This window comes from Stomoxys calcitrans, chromosome 3 (genome assembly GCF_963082655.1).
Source record: "Stomoxys calcitrans chromosome 3, idStoCalc2.1, whole genome shotgun sequence".
In the NCBI taxonomy this organism is placed as follows: Eukaryota; Metazoa; Arthropoda; class Insecta; order Diptera; family Muscidae; genus Stomoxys; species Stomoxys calcitrans.
In genome coordinates, this window is record NC_081554.1 from 116,761,605 (window position 1) to 116,785,115 (window position 23,511).

Consider the following 23,511-nt stretch of genomic DNA (forward strand, 5'->3'; position numbering starts at 1 on the left):
GCTTAGATATATGTCCATAGTGGCATGAGTCGGATTAATATCCGCGCCCTATTTTGAACCTAAAATACGTGTGCAAAATTTCGTCAAACTCGGTTCAGATTTAGATATCGCTCTTAAATACATCTTCCATCCGATGTGGCCTTTTCAGTTTTTTGTAGCCATAATTTTGGTTCGATCTTGACAAAATTGTTTATGTTTTTTTATTTGACGCCCCAAAATGTGTTCAAAAATTCCAGATTTACATAAAGCTCCCATCTAATTAACCGATATAAGCCTTGAAAACTACAGTAGCCACAAGTTAGGTCCTATCGTGAAAAAATCTAGCTTTTATGTACGACATTTCAGAAGTTAAACAAATTATAGTCTGACTAGATTTTGTCATATGCTCTATGTATTAGCAGTAGTAGGTAGACTTAGTTTTGTAGGGTGCGATATAGTCGGCTGTTTTTGTACTTTAGCCGATATAAGCCTTGAAGACTACAGTAGCCACAAATTAGGTCTTATCGTGAAAAAATCTAGCTTTTATGTTCGACATTTCAGAAGGTAAACAAATTATAGTTTGACTAGATTTTGTCATATGTTCTATGTATTAAGAGTAGTAAGTATACGTAGTTTTGTAGGGTGCCATATAGTCGGCTGTGCCCGACTTTTCTTGTACTAAATCCTGCGCCTTAGGCTAAGTATTTTTAATTTTGTTTATGAATGTTAACTGTTTTTTTCTTTAATTTTTTATATCGAATACGAAAAACATGGACGGAGTAAGAATTGCTGCATATAAAGAAATAACTGAACAGATTTTATACCAAATGTTGCATTGTTGTTTCTGTTTCTGTTTGTTGTATCTATCAAAACGCATCATTATATAAGTGCGTGCACTTTCACTAAAGTGTGCATCTAAGAAGAAATTGGTCTTTATACAATTATATTGACTACAACTTTTCTTTTGTTTAAAATTTGACACATCAAAAGGGGTTTAACAAAAAAATGTAAATATTTCAAACGTATTGATTTCAACAAAAGAACAAATGACTCAACAAATAGTGTGGAATTTTGGTGCTTGAAAAATGTATGTCTCACATTAGAATCACCTGTTTCCACAAACACTTCCATTGCCTCTGCGTGTATGCCAAAGGGGCGAATAAAATAATTTACCCAGTTTGAACATTGTGAAAACATTCGCACCATTGGAGAAATATTTTGGCCATCATGAATAATTGTTTATCTATGAAAATGATACAAAGAATTGAAAACAAATCTAAATAAACAAGAGGGCAGAAAGGTACACGGCTCTGCCAACAATGAATAAGGTGTTAACTACGTGTTTTATACCAATTAGCACTCCCAAGTATAGAATATGAGAGCCGACCGTTGAGACTTAACTGCCTGCTCTTTCTTTGTCTCTCTTTCCTCTAGTAATAATAGAATCTTTAAGGTAACACTATGCATCAGAGAAAATCCCATAATTTGTGAAAAATCTATGAATGTGCCTACAAAGTAGCGTCTCTGTAGCAATATGTGGTACAGTTAGTCGCTTTGGTCTCCTATCATACTCTTTTGTCTTTATACCCTACACCACCACCGTGGTACAGGGTATTATAGATTTGTGCATTTGTTCGCAACGCTAAGAAGGAGAAGAGCTAGACCCATCGATACGTATGCGGATCGGCTTAGAATCACTTCCTGATTCGATTTAGCTATGTCCGTCTGTCTGTCTGTCTGTCCATGTATTCTTGTAATCAAGGTACAGGTCGCATTTGTCCGTTTTTCACAAAATTTTGCATAAGTCTCTTTTTTGGTCCAAAGACGAACGCTATTGATTTTGAAAACAAATCGGTCCAGAGTTAGATGTAGCTCCCATATATATCTTTCATCCGATATGCCCTTTTAAAGCTGTAAAAGGCACAATTTTGGTCCGATCTTTATCAAATTTGGCACAAAGTGCTTTTTTTTTGAAGTCCCAATGTGTGTGATCAGAATCGGATAAGATTTATATATAGCTCCCATATATATCTTTCATCCGATATGGTCTTTTAAGGCTGTAAAAGGCACAATTTCGGTCCGATCTTTATCAAATTTTGCACAAAGTGCTTTTTTTGAAGTCCCAATGTGTGTGTCAACTTTGATCAGAATCGGATCAGATTTATATATAGCTCCCATATATATCTTTTATCCGATATGGTCTTTTAAGGCTGTAAAAGGCACAATTTTGGTCCGGTCTTTATCGAATTTGGCACGAAGTGCTTTTTTTAAAGTTTAGCATGTATGCAAAATTTCATCAGAATCGGATCAGATTTACTTATAGCTTCCATATATATTTTTCATCTGATATACCATTTTAAGTTTTTGGTCCCATTCCCATTGGTTTTTTCAAATTCCTGTCTTTTTTAAAAAAATTCTGGAAAAAATATCGGGACAGGATAATGACCAATGCTCCTGGAGGACATCTAAGAATTCTACAATGTACTACCATACATCGTTGGAAAGGTGACGATGTGTGCTTTCCAAAACATGTCCTTATTCGAAAATCGAGCAGTTGGTTTTTTCAAATTCCTGTCTTTTTTTTGAGAGAGAATGTAGTTGTCTAGCCGTTCTGTTGTGTACTCTATGTCGCTCTTTTCAGTTACAAACATTGAATGTTAGATATTAAGCTTTCTGTAAAAATGTTAATTAAATGTAATCATATACATGGGAATATATACTTTTCAACTCTATAAAATAACTCATAAGTTTTCCCATAAAGGTCGCTTGTGTTATTAGCGTACTCGCATATTGCGTCTGCGCTGTTTACTTATTCCACTTCTGTTACAAGCTTTTTTGAACTTTTGAACATAGTGTGAGGTGTCTATACTTTACTTTGTGTAGGCCGGGCATGGACATATATTTTTGGCTGTGTCCGTGAGTACAATTGTTTTGCTCTACACGCGAAATAAAACTTCAAAGCAACCAATGCCAAAATCCACTGTGTAACATTGTATCTTATATTTTTTTATTGTTTGATAAAATGCACTAGAATATAAACCTTTTAAACTTAACAAAAATTTTCTTATTAAAAAATTGTATATACTTCTCTCTTAAAAATCTTTGGTTAAAGAATGACGTTAAAATTTTTTTTTTTTTTTGGTTTACTATGTAAACCGTGTTTTTTTATAAAAGTTCAGTCTTTCATGTTTAAAACTTAATGAATAGTAGATTTTTAAATGTTGGTTTCTTACAAAATATGTAGAACAAATTGTTATGAAAATATATATTTCTAAGCTTTAAAAATATATATTTCTAAGCTGATTGAGCATTTGTCGAACGATAACCAATAAGCATTTAGCAGACAGAGAGTAATTTTGCAATCTCACTACGCGCGAGAAAGCGACGTAGAAAAATTATGTGAAACATATGTGTGTGCCAGAGAACAGCAGCATACCACCACAAAAATAAATGCTAATAATAAACTTGTAGAGAATGGCATGCTTTTAGCTATGACTGCGAAAAAGAAACAAGCAACGTAACAGCAAAAGCAACCAAAAAAATCAAAATAACTTTACTTGACTTCCTAAGCACTCAGTTTAAGCATTTATACACTATCAAAGCAACATGAATGGATTTTTTTCTTTAGCTTTGACTTTTTCCTTTGGCTTTCCATAGTCAAGCAACTAAACTTCTGTAGACATAAAGCGGACTTTTATATAGGGAATTTTGAGCACTATCCAGTAAAGTTTTTAAAATCGGATCAAAAACCAAGCCTAATCAACCAACTTAAGGGGGCTTAACGACCACCTAGGGCCATGAAATTTTGCACATGATCTCGCTAACATCTTACCTCTAACCATTAAAAATTCAGTGAGCTATATTTAATCATTCATAAACGGTAGATTTTTTACTATTTTTTTCGATTCTATTCTATTGAGTGGTGGTGGGTAAAGCAAAACCATTGCATCTAATCCTGGACATTCTCCTCTTGAAATCATAAAACTATTTTTCGACCTGTTGTTAGATTACAACATGAGACCACCCACCGACGAGGCAAACTTTTTTATTTTTGTTCACAACCAAATAAAATTGTGTAAAACATTATTTCCAGACGATTGTTACAATACATACGGTATATTTAAACAATCCATACAGCTCCAATTTCATTTGTCTATTTCCGACAAAATTGTGTAGAGTTTTAATATAATGAAAGTTATAATTTTTTTTAATAAAGTCTTCGTATAAAACACTTTTTTTCGATATTTAAAAATTGTTTTATAGAAACTTTTTTTCTCTTTTAAATCCATATAAAATAGTTTCGCACTAAGGCGAAAAAGTTTTTTTTTTTTTGCTCCATAATGAAACCTAACTTGACGAATGCTTTCACTAGAATGATTCTATTGGGTTGCCCAAAAAGTAATTGCGGATTTTTCATATAGTCGGCGTTGACAAATTTTTCACAGCTTGTGACTCTGTAAATGCATGCTTTCTTCTGTCAGTTATCAGCTGTTACTTTTAGAGCGCTTTAGAAGAAAGTGTAAAAAAAGTATATTTGATTAAAGTTCATTCTATGTTTTATTAAAAATGCATTTACTTTCTTTTAAAAAATCCGCAATTACTTTTTGGGCAACCTTTATATTTCTTTTTTTTACCCTCCACCATAGGATGGGGGGTATACTAATTTCGTCATTCTGTTTGTAACTACTCGAAATATTCGTCTGAGACCCCATAAAGTATATATATTCTTGATCGTCGCGACATTTTATGTCGATTTAGCCATATCCGTCCGTCTGTCTGTCGAAAGCACGCTAACTTCCGAAGGAGTAAAGCTAGTCGTTTGAAATTTTGCACAAATACTTTTTATTAGTGTAGGTCGGTTGGTATTGTAAATGGGCCATATCGGTCCATGTTTTGATATAGCTGCCATATAAACCGATCTTGGGTCTTGACTTCTTGAGCTTCTAGAGTGCGCAATTCTTATCAGATTTGAATGAATTTTTGCACGAAGTATTTTATTATGATATCCAACAACTGTGCCAAGTATGGTTCAAATCGGTTCATAACCTGATATAGCTGCCATATAAACAGATATGGGGACTGGACTTCTTGAGTTTCTATATGGCGCAATACCTATCCGATTTGGCTGAAATTTTGCAAGACGTATTTTATTCTTACTTTCAACATCTGTGTCAAATAAGGTTCAAATCGGTTCATAACCTGATATAGCTCCCATATAAACAAATCTGGGATCTTGACTTCTTGAGCCTCTAGAGGTCGCAATTATTATCCGATTTGCCTGAAATGTTGTACGACGGATTCTCTCATGACCATCAACATACTTGTTTTGCCTAAGAAGAGAGGCCCGGCCGAACTTCATTTCGCTTCATTTCGATGAATAAACTGTACCATCCGTGTAGCCATAAAGCAGCTTTTGCAATTGGAAAGCTGCAAGAGAAATTTGCTACGCTCCAACATTTCCCCATGTTCTGCACTGACAGATCAGAGAGAGAGAGAGAGAGAAAGAGTTGTTTTGATTGCCGGCTGGCGAAAGGAGCATTTGTCGAACGATCGCCAATAAACATTTAGCAGACAGAGAGTAATTTTGCACTCTCACTCACGACCAATGGTCTTGCTTACATTGCATCTACTACAGTTAGAGAATTATTTCAAACTCTGAATGAACAATTGTACTCACGCACAAATAGTCAAAAAGCAGTGCCAATGCCTGTTATAGACTATGACAGCGGTGGGCCCAATTATTTGGCTATGTTTGCGTGAGTACAATTGTTTTGTCTACATGCGAAATAAAATTGCAAATTGCCTAACCTGCAATATTATTCACCGAATGTTCGTGGTTTGTTTTAATTCTGCTTGTGGAAAGAGAGCTCGCACGAACCAAAAAAAAAAATTCTCTGCTGAGAGAAACACCACAAGGTACCGATTTGGCCCTCGCTGGCCTAGACCAGGCATGGGCAAAGGAACTCTTTTGAGCATTTGCACTTAGCAGCTTATTCTCGTTTGGTGGATACTTTATACACGTTCAAATAGAAACAAACTACGTACATTATTAATTACTGATCAGGCAACATAAACACAAATAACGACGAATGAATGAAAACTCAATTTGTTCCTTACCAGACATCTTTTGGAGATGCTTAATTTGGAAGCAAACACAGTCATGTTCAAATTGTTATGAAACATTTGCTCAATAAGTATCTATCAATAGAAAGGCTCTCATCATTAAAGCCACAAATTCAACCCAAAAAAAAACTCATTTGAAATTAATTGTAAAAAAATAACTATTTTCGAACCATTTTGTCATTGTAATTTTATTTCGCGTGTAGAGCAAAACAATTGTACTCACGAACACAGCCAAAAATATGTGTCCATGCCTGGCATAGATAAAGTAAAGTATAGACACCTCACACTATGTTCACAAAAGCTTGGAACAGAAGTGGAAAAAGTAAACAGCGCAGACGCAATATGCGAGTACGCTAATAACACAAGCGACCTCTATGGGAAAACTTATGAATTATTTTATAGAGTTGAAAAGTATACATTCCCATGTATATGATTATATGTAATTAACATTTTTACAGAATGCTCTAACATTCAATATTTGTAACTGAAAAGAGCGACATAGAGTACACAACAGAACGGCTAGACAACCACATTCTCTCTCAACAATTTTTTTCGATACATTTTCAAAAACGGCAGGAATATGAAAAAACCAACTGTTCGATTTTCGAATAAAGACATGTTTTGGAAAGCACACATCGTCACCTTTCCAACGATGTATGGTAGTACCTTGTAGAATTCTTAGATGTCCCCCCGGAGCATTGGCCATTATCCTGTCCAGATTTTTTTTCGAGATTTTTTTTAAAAAAGACAGGAATTTGAAGAAACCAACTGCTCGATTTTCGAATAAGGACATGTTTTGGAAAGCACACATCGTCACCTTTCCAACGATGTATGGTAGTACCTTGTAGAATTCTTAGATATCCTCCAGGAGCGTTGGTGATAATCCTGTCAAATTTTTTTTTCCAGAATTTTTTTAAAAAAGGCAGGAATTTGAAAAAAACCAACTGCTTGATTTTCGAATAAGGACATGTTTTGGAAAGCTCACATCGTCACCTTTCCAACGATGTATGGTAGTACCTTGTAGAAATCTTAGATGTCCTCCAGGAGCATTGGCCATTATCCTGTCCCGATTTTTTTTCCAGAATTTTTTTCAAAAAGACAGGAATTTGAAAAAACCAACTGCTCGATTTTCGAATAGGGACATGTCTTGGAAAGCACACAACGTCACCTTTCCAACGATGTATGGTAGTACCTTGTAGAATTCTTAGATGTCCTCCAGGAGCATTGGCCATTATCCTGTCCAGATTTTTTTTTCGAGAATTTTTTTAAAAAAGACAGGAATTTGAAGAAACCTACTGCTCGATTTTCGAATAAGGACATGTTTTGGAAAGCACACATCGTCACCTTTCCAACGATGTATGGTAGTACCTTGTAGAATTCTTAGATGTCCTCCAGGAGCGTTGGCCGTAATCCTGTCCAGATTTTTTTTCGAGAAATTCTTAAAAAAAGACAGGAATTTGAAAAAACCAACTGCTCGATTTTCGAATAAGGACATGTTTTGGAAATCACACATCGTCACCTTTCCAACGATGTATGGTAGTACCTTGTAGAATTCTTAGATGTCCTCCAGGAGCATTGGCCATTATCCTGTCCCGATTTTTTTTAAAAAAGACAGGAATTTGAAAAAACCAACTGCTCGATTTTCGAATAAGGACATGTTTTGGAAAGCACACATCGTCACCTTTCCAACGATGTATGGTAGTACCTTGTAGAATTCTTAGATGTCCTCCAGGAGCATTGGCCATTATCCTGTCCCGATTTTTTTCCAGAATTTTTTTCAAAAAGACAGGAATTTGAAAAAACCAACTGCTCGATTTTCGAATAAGGACATGTTTTGGAAAGCAAACATCGTGACCTTTCCAACGATGTATGGTAGTACCTTGTAGAATTCTTAGATGTCCTCCAGGAGCATTGGCCATTATCCTGTCCAGATTTTTTTTCGAGAATTTTTTTAAAAAAGACAGGAATTTGAAAAAACCAACTGCTCGATTTTCGAAAAAGGGTATGTTTTGGAAAGCACACATCGTCACCTTTCCAACGATGTATGGTAGTACCTTGTAGAATTCTTAGATGTCCTCCAGGAGCGTTGGTCATAATAGTGTCCAGATTTTTTTTCGATAAATTCTTAAAAAAAGACAGGAATTTGAAAAAACCAACTGCTCGATTTTCGAATAAGGACATGTTTTGGAAAGCACACATCGTGACCTTTCCAACGATGTATGGTAGTACCTTGTAGAATTCTTAGATGTCCTCCAGGACCATTGGTCATAATCCTGCTCAGAATATTTTTTTTATAAATTTTTCATTTTTCTCAGTACTACGGTAATAGATATTTTTAATTTGATGTTTTTGATTCAAAGCATTGATATTTTACTCCAAATTTTGTTATGGTTTTATTTTTTTTTTTACAAATATTTGCAAAAATTGATAAAAAGTAAGAAATTTAATTAATTTCTCTTGTTTTTTGGTTCTGTTAAGTATTTACAGAGCTCTGCTAACCCCTCAGTGGATCTCTGTTAATACTTCTGTTACTCTCTCTCGCACTCTGTTAACAAAGCGGTTTGTGTCTCTGCTAGTTAAATTCGGAATTTAACTTCACACACATATGTGGGGGGTGTGTTGATATAGATTTGCCGAAATGTAGCACTAATATGTCTTTAAAACACACTCCACGTATATGTATGTTATATGATGATTAAATAAAAACAATGGCTACAATATACAAAATAACAACGTAGAATATAGTAAAAAGATGGCACACTACACATGGGCGTAAAGTTCGGTGAAGCCGAATGTTCCGATCATATTTCCAGAAAAAAATTCAGACATTCATCTTCACAGACGGGCATGCTAACCTCTGTGCTACGGTAGCCAGTTTACTGTCCATAGAAATGTTCACACACGAAATCCTCGTGGTAGCACCATACCACCTCTCGCATTCTGTTGTAGACCAAATGACAAAGTTCCCATTATAACCTTGTCGTCGTCGTTGTAGCCACATTCTCATGTGGTAGTGGCGATCCAGGTCCAAAAGACCGATCGCCGCAGGAACAGGATGGCCATTGGTTATTCAAAGGCGCCCATAACTCGTCTTGTCATATCGAGCATCATAGGGACTCAGTATTTGTGCAAGAGCCGGTGCCGCCCGGCCTCTTACTGAGACTCTCCGCTCGATACCGCTGATTGTCCGCGACTGCCGTTGCAGCTACTCCGTATGGAGCATTCCACTATCCGCAACCTGTGGACGCGCTCAGTAGCTCGCAGCTAAGCTTCTCATGGCAGCAATGAACACCACACAAACTGGAGCTCATTGTTCCAGCCTGTGTGGTGCTCACAGCCATCTCGAGACGGGATTGTAACTTTGTATGAATGCCGTGTTACATAGAGGAATCAATAATATAATCGGGCGCTCAAAAGTCATGAAGATACGTAAATAGCAAAGAGCAGGGTTACTCACTAAAAAATATGAGACTAAACATAGCAAGAAGGTGTCATTTACGTTCTCCAATCTTTTTCCATGAACCAGTTAACAAATTGTTGTTTACATTAATGTGCAATTATTAATACTTTGATAATATGTTAGTTGACGACTGTCCATGCACATATCATTTTCCATTGTTTCATTTCTTATCAGCCAACACTGGTTCCAAAGGTAGATAGCTATTGGGTTAAAAGAAATATATGCAGATAGGAAATAACGACTTTTGGCGTATAGAAAAATGTAAAGTTTTAATGATAACCACATGATAATAGAAGCGAAATTATCAAAAATTGCACACCTGGTCGTCATATTTCAATGACTAAAGGGGCAAACTTAAATTAGAGTTATGACGCCTGCATTTTTCGCCAAATAACCCAATTTTCAAGAGTGATATAAGAACATTTAATGGTAAATATAAATTTCCTATAAAAGTGATCAATAGTAGTACTTTTTTGTGCATTTTTCTAAAACGTTATTCGACACCACCTACAGCGTAGCGATAAGAAACGGAAACCGAGCATTTAGTGAGTCAACAGCTAAGAATGGGGAAATACACATACTAGAAGTTTAATCTTTTCATGAATGGCAAATGCATACAGCTATGTACCGTATCCCACCAAAGACTACATATCTAAAGGGTATTTTTTAAGTGCTTTTGGATTTTTTTTTAAATAAGCAAAAGGTATTGATCTTTAATCCGTCTAAAATGATTCATTTGCTGGCTCAAAAAAATTTTTTTTTGTTGTAGCAACATTTTTACATTTGGCTCAAGCTCCATAGGTGAGCAAGCTTGTTCTGGTCCATGGAACCGATCGCCGGGGGAATGTTATTTCCATTGGTTATTTAAAAGCGCCAATAATTCGCCTTGTCAAATTGCCATAGACACTCAGTATTTAAGCAAGAGCCGATGCTGCCGCGACTCTCACCGAGAATTAGGCAGAATGCAGTTGCAGTTACTGCGTATTTGGAGCTTTCCACAATCCACAGCCTGTGGGCACGTCCGGTACCTCTAAGCTGAGCTTCTCGTGATGACGAAGAACTCCACACAAATAGGAACTCAGATTTCCAGATTGGTGCTCGTAATCATCCCGTGCCGGGGTTCCAATTTGTTCCACTGTCCCATAATCAACAGCAAACAGTCAATTTTGGTGAACCACTTGAGTTCTCACAATGCTTTTGGATGATCTTTACACCAAACAAATTCCAAAAGAAACAGGTTTACTTAATTTCTAAGTCGATTCATGATTAAGTTACACATTAAGTTGAACTAAGCTAAAAGTGTTTGAGAGTAACACAAAGGCACAAAATAAGCATTGCTGACAGTATTATCGAAAAGAAAATTACTTAAACAATCACCCTTTAGTTATGAAGTCATTGTAAACAACAACAAACTTAAATGCATACTCACTCATATAAAAATTCAAAGTACCCCCAAGATATATCCAAAGCTGCCTTAAGGCAGATAGCACTGCACATTTTACTTGCCTATATGTCTGCTTTTTCGTTAAACAATTTTCTCGTTAAGAATTACACAAAGCACTTTGTTTACTTATAAACATGGGCTATGGGTTAAGCAGCACCAAAACAAAGTTATTTTATCTCTGTGATTACAATTGTCCCCGCGCCAACCATGATCATAAGAGTTTCGGGATGATACATACATATATGTAATACATATATGTAAGATGATGTCAAAAAATATTCGTTCACCTGCCAATATTGAAGCGAGAAACACCGAAATGCAAAATGTATGATATCTCGAAGCATTGGAAAGAGGAAGCGAAAAAACAAAAGTAAAACATTTGTAACGCTGAGCGTCCATGCAAGATATGGAACCGGTTTGATTAGTAGAATACTGCATTTAACAACGACTAAAATATAATGGAGTTTTTGTGTGGCAAGAAATGCAGAGCACAGAGAAATAAACTGTCCAGTTATGAGTTTTAAATGTAAATTTGCAATGTTTATACTTTTTCTTACTCATGAGTGGCCTCATTTCCGGTGTTCTGATTCATTCCGATGCGAATCAGGTTAAAAAAATATATATTGAAATCTATTATGATATTACATTCATATATCTTTTGGGTATAGTCCATAGTCCTTATAGTCCTATACACCAAAGTGTCTTTGAAAATAAATCCTTCTGGAGCCTCGGTTTGCCTTATTTAATTTATCTAGCGTTTCTGTTATTTACATTACATGTTGAAATCCTAAACATATTGGATACATCAGATATCCAAAGAATCTTCCCGGACCAAATTTAACTCAAATTTCGTCCTTCGTGTCTGCTTGGTGATTATGTGGCGTGTCAATGGCGTCTCCAATACACGTTTCTCCAAAATAGAATATTAGATTCTTACGCTACTCTCAAATAACTTTTATTTGTTTCAATATTGTCACGATCGGTCAAAATGTCCGCGTAGGCACTCTTTTTCCCATATTTAAAACACATTCGTAATCTGCTCTCAAATACACGTTTTTCATTTAAGAGACTTATTAACCCGATCGGTCAAAATGTCTACTACCCAATTTAAGTAAGTACTCTTTTTTACCTGGCCCCCTGGCCAGGAAAAATCAAACAAACAACACTATGGCTACACTAGACACAATAAAAGTAAAATTACCAAAATTTAGAAAACTCGGAATTTTTATAATAGGTTGGTATAATGAACATCCCTTAAGAGAACTATCAAATCAAAGGATGCTCTACTATTCAAGTTTTTAACCTAATTATGAGGTCCCTTACGCCTTTTTATGGCCCAGATAGAACTGCGTATCGGGCATCGAATTTCACCACAACATTTGTATAGACTTATGATAAATTGTGTTGTGAAATTAAAGAAATTCGTTTAGATTCGGAATTTGCCGCGATGTATATTTGAGGCAACCTTAAAAATGTTTGATTGTTTATAAAACGTCATGTATAATTTACAAAAATCGCCATAAATAACGCCCATACATATGAGAAGGTATTTGGATAATGTCATGAAAAAGGGCAAGAAAGGCAACTCATGAGTTGAACAAAAGTTGGGAGTTTAGACCGCGTGTCATGCATTGGATATATACTACAGTTGTCAGACCTATAATGCTATATGGTGTTGTGGTCTGGTGGACGGCGCTTCATAAGTCCACCTACTGTTCAATACTCAACCGGATCCAAAGGTTTGCTTGTTTGTGCACCACAGCCGCACTGAGGACAACACCATCTGATGCACTGAATATAATTCTACATCTAATGGAAATCGTGGCTACGCAAATTGCTGCGACAACTGCCGTGAGGCTAAAGGAGCTTTTTTTTTTGGTCATGTAGCGGCTACGGACATTGTGTGCGATGTTCTAGGCAGTGTGGATTTTACCCTACCTGAGCCTCTTTTTGATAAAAAGTACTGTACAACCGATTGGAACTACAATATCCCTGGTAATAGAAGTTACATACGGATGGTTTCAAACTAGACAACCAGGTGGGCTTTGGGGCGTACTCTAAAAATCTATAACTGGTCATATCGAAAAGGATAATATCTTATTATGGAGAATGTATTTCTGAAAACAAAAACCGCCCTCGACTATCGCAGATCTCTCAACGAGATGGCTGAACAGTTCAAAATTCACCTGAACTGGGTGCCGGACCACAGAGATATGCCAAGGAATTGTTAAGCGGACGAGCTTGCGAAACTAGAAACTACCTTACACATTCCAGGGAAACTGGAATCTGTGGGTATGCCTCTAGCGACATGTAAACTAAGTTTTTAGGACCAGACCCGAAGGACAACGAATGATAGATGGTCACAAAGAGGGGGCTGTGAGCATTCCAAAACTATGTGGCCTAATCTAGACTCAGTCATTGTGTCCGTCATGACAGGTCACTGTCTAATCGGAAAATTGAATGTTGCCAGTAACCACTTTTGTAGAAGCTGTGTGTGTGTCCCGCACTGTCAGTCAGAAGGAGTTCCATTTTAGGTTCTCATTTCTTTGAGAACCTGTCTGATTTAGCGGATGTGAACATTCGCAAGTTGTTGTGCTTTTTAAAGCGATCTGGATGATTCTACGTTTGAAACTTCTGTTCCTGTGGTATCATAATGGACTAAAACGTGTAAGTGAGTCTGATGGCAGACTGCCACTTAAACCTTACCCAACCCCACCTATATATATCGAACCCTTCCCGCGAAAATGATGTAAGCGACAAAATCCAAATTTTAGCAGTAGACGGTTTTTATTGAATTTCTTTTGATATGTTCATGATGAGCCATTAAAATTTGTGGTATTGGACGTCTTCTAAAGCATATTTACGAAAATGAAAAATAATGTTTATGTGTATTCGCAAACTCAAAAATTTGTGCAAATTTGCACAAATTGTTACTGGAAGTAGTTCGGGTATTTTATTTGCCAGTCGGGGAGTTTTCGTGGGAGCGAGCAAAATTTTGAGGGTTTGGTAATTGAGAGCTTGGAAATTTCCACTGGAGTTTTTTTTCCCAGCAGAAATTTGCAGCTTCGAACAGCTCTTCGGTGAAAATCAGATGTTTAATTCTAATAAATAGAAAAAGAGTGTAAAAGCTCTATTGATTCTCCTGCCAATTTTACTGGAAAATTATGCGAATAGACTTTATATTTTCTGTATACCAGGTTTTATGTCGCTTACATCATTTTTCGCGGACACTCTGGAAGGCTAGTTCTCTACAAAATGGCGGATACACCATCATATAACATTAAAGTAGAGAACGCGTTTTTTATCCTTTACTCTTAAATTGTACACGTATGACTTTTGGGGCCTAGAGACAGAATATATCGAAATAGGTTCAGATTTGTTTTTTGGTCCCATATATATGTCTGTCCGATTTGGACAAATATTGCAATAACTTGGTAATCTTCTCGAAATTTGGCACGCAAAATTATCTTATGACTCCGGAGATTACTAGTGAATTTTACAAAAATCGGTTCAGATTTACGTATAGCTCTCATATGTATGTTTCAACCAATTTTCACTTTGCAAGCATTTATCAACCGATCTCCATCAAATTTTCTATGACTCCAACTATGTGTACAGAATTTCGTCAATATCGGTTCAGATTTATACATAGCTTCCATATATATGTTTGTCCGATCTTAACTAATATTACAATAATGCCATTATTTGTCCATCAATCTTCACAAAGTTTGATTCTTTTATGGCTCTTGAAATTTTTTCTAAATTTCGCTTCACATTTCATTCCCCCTCATTTCCCCTTTAGTGCCTTTGCAACCCTTTTTATTTGCCGATCTCAAAATTTTGCACAATATTTTCTTCTACAACTGACACTATGTCTTTGTGAAATCGAATCAGTCTAAGATATATCTCACAATATAAGTATCAACCGGTTTTCATATATAAGGTCGTACAATTTACGACCGATCTGCCCAAAATTGAGTGAGAATTGATTTTATACCTAGCACCATATCTCTGACATATTTCATTAACAACGGTTCACATTTACATATTGAATCCCATTATATATGTATGAACCCTTCTGAACACCTCCGCCTAAGTACATCAAAATTGGTGCAGATTTAGATAGGCATTATGTAATTGCAATGCAAATTTTGCCCATGAACATTCCAATAAGGAACAAGGGCAAACATCTCACATATCAATGAACGCTGTCCGATTCAAGTTTAAGCTCAATGATAAGGGGCCTCCTTTTTACAGCCGAGTCCGAACGGCGTGCCGCAGTGCGACACCTCTTTGGAGAGAAGTTTTACGTGGCATAGTACCTCACAAATGTTGCCACAATTAGGAGGGGAAAAGCACCGCTGAAAATTTTTCTGATGGTCTCGCCAGGATTCGAACCGAGGCGTTCAGCGTCATAGGCGGACATGCTAACCTCTGCGCTACGGTGGCCTCAGGCATTATATAATTATATGGGCTAATTTAAAATTGTAGTGTAGGTGTAAAATATTATTTTCCATACTATTCCAAACTTTCCCTTGTTTTATATTTACAAATGCAGCTGAAAATGTACAACTTACGACATTAGCAATAATTTGTAGCAAAACTTCTTTAAGAAACAATTTCGTCTTAAAGCATTCAAAATATTTCATACTATGTTAATGTGCAATTTGTATGTAAACGAGATATCGCGATTACGCAAAAATGTTTACAAACCTGGTGCTTACACCAAAATCATTTTCGCTCTTATATCGTAACGGTACATGGCACAGCTCGGATATTAATAGAGGCGCCGTTATTCGATATCCTCCGTCGATAATCGTCAAAAACGAAAATCGAAGAAATGTCGATTCGATTGAAGGGCTTAATATATTAATTTTGATTTTTTAAGAGCTGTAGGAAAGTTTTTCAAGAAGCAAAAAGAACGTGACTGTGATTAGTCCAATTTTGGCGTACTCTTTCCAACATCTCAGCCGGTATCTCACGAATAAATGCTTCTATGTTGTCTTCCAATGCGTCAATTAAAGCAGGCTTGTCTGTATAGACATGAGTTTTAACATAGCCCCACAAAAAATAGTCTCAAGGCGTTAAATCGCACGATCTAGGCGGCCAATTCACCGGTCCTGAACGTGAAATAAAATGTTCACCAAACTCGACTCTCAATAAGTCAATTGTTACGGGTGCTGTGTGGCATGTGGCACCGTCTTGTCATGCAAGTCTACCTCTTGCATTTTTGGCAAAAAAATAGTTGGATATCATCCCAAGGTAGCGCTCACCATTCACAGTTACGTTACGATTCGCATCATCTTTGAAGAAGTACGGTCCAATAATGCCACCAACCCATAAACTGCACCAAACTGTAACATTTTCTGGATGCATTAGTAGCTCTTGCAATGCTTCCAGCTGATCTTCACTTCAAAATCGAAAATGTTGTTTATTTACGTACCCATTGAGCAAAAAATTGGCTTCGTCGTAGAATGGAAGAAGCGCGCAAGCGTTGTTCGTTTAGCTGTTTAAACCAGTGTTGCCAAAAAGATAATATTTAAAAAAATCACTTTAGTGGCAATCTGTAATTAAACTCGCTTTAGATCAGTGATGGGCACTATAACACAGTTGACAATACTTAATTGTGTTTGTATGAGTGGCAGTGAAAGCCTACCGGTCAACCAAGAAGTTGTTGTAGCCACATTTTTATGTGGGGGTGGCGATCCTCGTCAAGCTCCTGTAGATGAGCAAGCTCGTACCGGTACAAAGGACCGATCACCGCGGGAACAAGTTGACCATTGGCTATTTAAAGGCTCCAATGAGCCTTTGCCGCCCGCCTATCACTGAGACTCTTCGCTCGATATCGCTGATTGTGCGCGATTGCTATTGCAGCTACTCCGTATGGAGCATTTCACTATACGCAATCTGTGGACGCGCGCGGTAGCTCGAAGCTAAGATTTTCGTGACAGAAATGAACACCACACAGATCGGACTTCAATGTTCCAGCTTGTGTGGTGCTCACAGCTATCCCGGGCCGGGTCAACCGGGTAACCAAGTGGAATAGCTATGTAAAATAACAACAATGCGTCGAACAAACGAGACACATGTGTGCTACAATTAGTTTTTCCTAGCCCGTGGGCATAAGAATTCATGTACGATTGAGTTGTTGCTCATCTATGCTTAAGGTTTGGTTGAAAAGAGGCTGCGGATATCAATCCGCTCCATGTCACTGTGGACATACACCTAAGTCAGTTGTCGGCTTAGACCATTAAATTTAAAACACAAAAAAACCTTAAGTAAAACTGCTTTGTTGTTTCAGTCATTTTGGCCACAATGGTTTTGGTAAACACTTATGTAGGTATATCACGCGAAATTCAGTGCAGTCTTTTCACTTGTATTAAGATGTCGAGTGAAACGTTTTTGTTAAATTTGACACAAGCTTGAAAATTACTTACTACTTTTTGCAGACTCTATGTATATCGAGTATAATCCAACTAAATATCTTCACTGCAGGTAACTCTCATTGGGTCAGTCACTAATCTATCATGCCATGAATCAATTTTTAAAGTTCGTCTGCCAGATCCTACTGCTATATCATTTGCGGTCAGCCAAATGTGTCAAACTGTTTGTACCGATCGTTTAAGTTCTTAATCGTGTAACCTCTCATAATGTCTATGAAACAATTTTTAAAGATCGTTTGTCAAATCATACTGGTATTTTCCAGCTGACATTAGCGAAGGGCAAAAACTCTTTGAATAGCAATAAATAAGCAAATTTAGCCGAAACGAAATTTTCAAAAATTTGGGGGAGGGGAGGCTAAAACTTTTCTGGGGGAGGAGCTTTAATCTTATAGACCCCATTCCAATTGCCAAGTGAACGAATTGGCAGAAAAGGCGCTGTGACTTGAAACCCCGATCGGTACACCTTGTGTGACAAGGCCAATTATCGCGGCACTGGATGACTATGAGCGCCACACAGTTTGGAAATTTAAGCTCGGATCTATGTAGTGTTCATCGTTATCATGAAAAGTTCAACTGAGAGCTACTGGACAAGTTACGGATAGTGGAATATATCATAAGTATACGGAGTAATTGCGTGGGTGTATGTCCATAGTGGCATGGGGCGGATTAATAGCCGCATCCTCTTTTCAACCTAACCTAACTGCAGCTGCAGTCACGGACAATTAACGGAGTCGAATAGAGAGTCTTAGTGCGAGGCCGGGCTACACCGGCTCTTGCTTAAATGCTGAGAGTGATTTTCGATAAGACAATATCGATATCGATATCGATATCGATTTTTCGATAAGACAATATAGAGCATACAAGTTAGGGACCAAATATGCTTGTGAGGTATCGATTGTTACTTAAAGGATATTAACCAATGGCGTACCAAGTGTGCTATGCGCGCTAGACATCGTATCAATAAGACAGTAACCAGCAAAATTTTGCTTTCCAAATCTACGCGATCTTCACATTGGCGTAGGAAAAAATTTATTTATTTCTTCATTTATTTCTGTGAATTATATTCTCTTTTTCAACTTGAATCGGACAGCACTCATTGATATATGGACAAATTTGCATAGCCTTCTGAAGTGAATGATAGCGCTTTTCTTCCGGCAGACCAATTTTAAAATCATGGCATTTGATGTAGCATTTGATGAAAACGTTTTGCTGGGTTACGCAATACAAGGCATAACATACATGAACGAACACTTCCTTCAAGGTGTTCCTTTTATAATGAATTCATACAAGATGTCTAGGATTGACAGACATTTATCGGAAATAGTGGACTGACTATAACTGGACTCCATTCGGTTCAACCGAGGGAGCGTTTAAAGCTACCGAAAGACGAGCCCCATCAACAGACTTTATGTTCATGTTTCTGGGCTCATTATAGATGGTTTTGACAAAAATCTATTTTTTGTACAATAACTTCAATTGAATCTAAACTAGGTACATAGCTAACGAGAAGAGGTTAGCAATTTCACTCACTACAGAAACAAATGAGAAATGGGATTGAAATTGCAAGTATGGAATCACAAAAACAATAGGTTGCCTATCATTACTCGCTATATCAAATTATAAAAAAATAATATATGCAAACATATGTATGTGACTGGACAATGCTTACCTGGGTGCTGGGGGCAATCAAATTAGAAAATATCACAGTGAAGCAGATTATGTGCAACAAAGTCGGTCGCAGCGATAATGAAAAGCTAATGCAGGAGGAAGAGGTTGATGACAGATTTGAGGACGCAATATTGCGACGGCTTGTCGTTCGCAACGACCTTGAGTCGGGTTCCGCCATCATCGTCGGTATAACCCTGAACAGATTGCAGTTGGTATGTTTGTTGAACGAAGAAAATAATGGAATGGTATTTGTAGTTGTATTGTGTGGTGGCCTTTCGAAGGCCAAGTTATCTCCTTCGTTGTTGTTATTGTTGTTGCAGTTGTTCGTAGTTTTCGTCGCCGAAGTACTCGTCAACTACTATTTACTGCTCGTTTTGTTTTGAAATTGTCGGTTGCTTTAAATTTCCAGCAACGTATTGCTTGAGTGTCGATGGCGGTGGTGGCGCAACAGCTTCGGTAGGGCCCAAGCATATACCATGGGCTAATACACGGACACAAATCTTGTATTTACGTTATTAGGAATTCCGATGCAATTTTAATGTCAAATACACACGCATCTAGCCGCACAAAAACACACACTTTCTCTTTTGTGTTTTATTTGTTTTCGGCAGCCGCCACCTTCTTAATTGATTAGGGTAGGGTGGGCACTCAGGCAAACGAAGTATTGTTTATCTGCTCTTTGTGCAAACAACCCCTCAAAACAGATTTGAAGAGTTTGAAATGTTTATACTCGATGTTGCCTAACACTATTTAGCAGACGTTGAAACTCGTAATGAAAGGTTTATCGGAGGCAGGAAATGTATTAGTCGAAGACGCACAGAATTTTTATAATTTGCCAAAAAAAATAATGATTTTTTGATTACGCCAATATCACAAATAATATAAAACAAAATCCAAGTATTTAGTTGTATGGAATAAATGCAATGAAAATGATTACTTTTATATGCGAGAAAAAAAATTTAATTCTCTTGGCATTTGAGAGAGCGAGAGCGCAGTATAAAGACAAAACGGGCGACGTGAATGTATGACGTATATCTGCTTTTATCCAAAAACAAATGATTTTGTTGTACTTTTTGCACTGCTATATGAGACACATTATGTTTTCTTTGTTTATAAACTCAATTTGTTTTTTCCCAATTCTCCGATGTTCTATTTTATTGTAAATATATTAAAATACTTTTTGTTTCTGTTTTCAATCACAGACATTTGGTGTATTGCTTTTTTATTGTAGTTCGTGCCTGCTGCTCGAACATCTTTGGTAAAAAATCAATACACGAAATTTCACTTTTCCGCTTAGTAATCACTCTTTGTATATGAGACAAATGGAAATTTTCCTTACTCAACGGAAGCCAATGTTCGTTTTTTACTTAAGAAGATATAAGAGTTCTAGTCATTTTGATTTTTTTTTCTTTTAAATTCCAATTTGTGAGTTTAACTTATTCCAATTAGACAAAATAACTCCGTGTTGTCCGCACACCCGATTATTTTTCCAAATGATAAACTTGCTCGTTCACCACCAATAAATATGAGAATGACAGTATTTAGTGATGCAAAAGTATTTGGTCTTTCCATCTAGTGGCGCATATGTCAATTTCAAGGCGAATTTAATAGGGTGGCTGCACCTTCACTGCTGATGGAACTGCAAATGTCAAAACAATTTTAAATTCGCCTTACAACATCAAGGTTGGTACTATTTTCAATTTTCGCGGTGAAACTCCATATAAAAAACTAAGCGGAAAAAATATGGTGAAAAGTGTTCATTTCGCTATGGCTGGTGTTTTCATCTAGGGAAAATTAACATTTCACAACGCCCAAAAAGAGCACAACCACTGGCGCTGAGCAACAAGACGTTTTCTTACGTTAAACAAACGCGATCGCCAAACTTATAATTGTAACTAATGGCTGGTACCATGACATAATTACCAGGTAGTATTCCGTTAACAGCTGAGAACAATTTTTTCTCGTATTCTAGTGTATTCTAGTTAAGAACAATAACACACAAACAACGAAAAATGGCGCGAAAGAAATCCTTATTTGCTCCGCGAGTGGAATTTTACACTTATGTTTTGGTTTATTTTCATTCTATAAGACGTTTTTTGTCTGCTTTATGGTTTAATTGTTTTTTTTCGCAAATAAATCAAATAACAAAAAGAAAAAACGAACCATTGAAACCAATAAAACAAAAATGATGCCGCCAATGTCCAGCGTTGCCACTAAAATTTATTTTTTCCATTTTCCTTACTATAAAAAGAGTACTACTTTTTCGCCTATTTTCCCCCAGCGTTTCGCCGACGTTTTTTTAAATAGAGTTTGGCAGCATTCCACCTGAGAAGCTGAACAGAGTACTCAGCTTTATTTGAGAACGCGTATTGTAAACGTAAAAATAACTAGCAATTAATGAGTTTCAAATAAGTAGATCAATAAATCATTGAGGAGTAACGTAATTTTAAAAGAACTGTTATTAAATTGAAAGTAAACGCCATAGTAAAAACGTAACAACTGGTGTCAGAAGTTAAATTACGAAATAAACTTCTACAATGAAATTCGCCAATCTACGTGTAGAAGACTTAAAGAAGGAGTTGGTTAAAATGGATTAAACTACAAAAGCGGTTGTTAGAGGAATTTGAGCGCCGTAAAATTTACATCAACGAATATGAGTTCGACTGTAAGAAGTGATGCTAGCGGCGAGGAAGTTTCGAAAGTAGCTGCAAGTGGTCTGAATTTCGCAGCAATGCTAGCCGACATCAGCAAAATAATGGAAGACAATTCTTAAAAGATGGAAGAAAATTCTAGAAAGATGGAAGAAAATGATGGAAGATACTTCCAGAAGGACGGAAGAAAATTCTCGTTGGATGAAAGAAAAATTGGAGAAACTAGATGAATTGGATACGAAGCTAAGCAAAAACTCCTCAATTCTGAATGAGAAACTTCATGAGATTTCTCAAATTATGGAAAGAAGGGTTGAAAATGTTAAAAGCCAAATTAAGAAACTAGATCAGAAGTATCTGGACATGCATAAGAAAATGTCGGAATTGGATCTCAAGCGCGGTCCAGTGCGCGTAATTGACAGCGCTACAAAAACCAAGCCTCCGCTGTTTAACGAATCAACAGCCTTGGATGTCTTCAAGTTTCAGTTCTATATGGTAGCTGAAATTCATGGAGCGCCTACGACAAGGCAATAGAACTCCTGCTGGCATTAAAGAGAAGTGCTGCAGAGGTAATACTGAGTATCCCAGCTGCCGCTAGAAACAATTATAGAGAAGTTATATCTGCACTTCAACGTTAGTACGGGGGAGATCCCAAACAAGGCATCTACAGAATGGAATTAAGAGGTCGAGTCCTGAAATCAAACAAGACACTGCAAGATTGCGCAACTGAGGTTGAGCAACTAGTACTGTTGGCATATTCAGGAGAAAGTTGGTGGACCGTATGATGATTGAGAACTTCGTCATTGGTATCCGTAAACCGGAAACAAAATGTTCAACGTATGCGTCACAGAAGACCACGTTCGTTGAAACCGTTTCATTTGCTCTTGTACAAGAGACAGCGAGAATAATTTCGAAGCCCCAGATTTATGAGGTGCGTAGGTTGGAGACCGAGCACGATGAAACCAAAAATGTTATTGACCTAGTAAAAAAAGCAATCAAGCAGGCAATGGAAAAAAAATAAAACAAGAATTGAACAAACCTCAGAAAAAATGCTATAACTGTGACAAACCTGGACACTTTGCCCGAGAATGTGCAGCGAAACTCAAAGTAGTGAAAAAGTAGCTGAAAATTCATCGCAAAAGTCTGATTTCAAACTAAGTAGAGCTAGTTCAGCAGCGCATAAGCAATAGTTCAACAGAAAAGCACCAACATAACTACCTCCTGTTACATCAATAACTACAGACGTATCTTGACTTCAGAAAACTCTCATTAGATCAGATTTGGTAACAGGATTCACTTATAGAAGACTATGTCACTTGCGAAAACATAGAGTGGATAGGCCCACTGAGCATCATTGAGTATGTAAAATAGGACAATTGAAAATGTAATCAAATAAAAGAAAACGTAAACAAAGAAAGAATGTACAAAGAGAACAAGTTGACATCCTTCATGCCAAGTACTGCCAAAGATTAAAAAACTTGTACGTCGGCTGATCGCTTGGCTTAACCTTATAATATTGTTTTGGTAAAAAGAAGGATATTCCCGTTAAATGGAGTAAAAGATAAATTTAAAACAATGTTTATTTCTGAAACTACCTTGACATTTCGAGCTATTTTTCGTTGTTTGTGTGTGTTATGTTTCTTAACTATAATACTCACACGCAACCAAAACTCGTTGACAGATAGTGCACTCGCGAGAAAAAATTGTACCCAGCTGTTTACGATACACTACCTGGTAATTATGTCA

The 23,511-nt window shown here is 36.9% G+C and overlaps 1 protein-coding gene and 1 long non-coding RNA gene across 5 annotated transcripts in view; one reads left to right on the plus strand and one right to left on the minus strand.

Annotated features, from left to right (window-relative positions):
• The window catches only part of LOC106083284 (NPC intracellular cholesterol transporter 1), a 110,009-nt gene extending 89,368 nt beyond the window's left edge, over window positions 1–20,641 (minus strand). For 2 of the 4 annotated variants that reach the window (XM_013246200.2, XM_013246201.2), the window contains exon 1: window positions 19,119–20,368. In XM_013246200.2, coding sequence (XP_013101654.2) covers window positions 19,119–19,298 — 180 coding nt within the window. In that variant the 5' untranslated portion in view covers window positions 19,299–20,368. Of the gene's footprint in view, window positions 1–19,118; window positions 20,369–20,456 lie in introns of those variants that run through there. The other 2 variants (XM_013246199.2, XM_013246198.2) reach the window with 2 other exon arrangements.
• LOC131995803 (uncharacterized) lies at window positions 9,604–13,093 on the plus strand. Its single transcript, XR_009397633.1, has 2 exons — window positions 9,604–10,107; window positions 10,183–13,093. It is a non-coding gene; the product is annotated as an uncharacterized LOC131995803 (long non-coding RNA).
• Window positions 20,642–23,511: the final 2,870 nt, after the last annotated feature.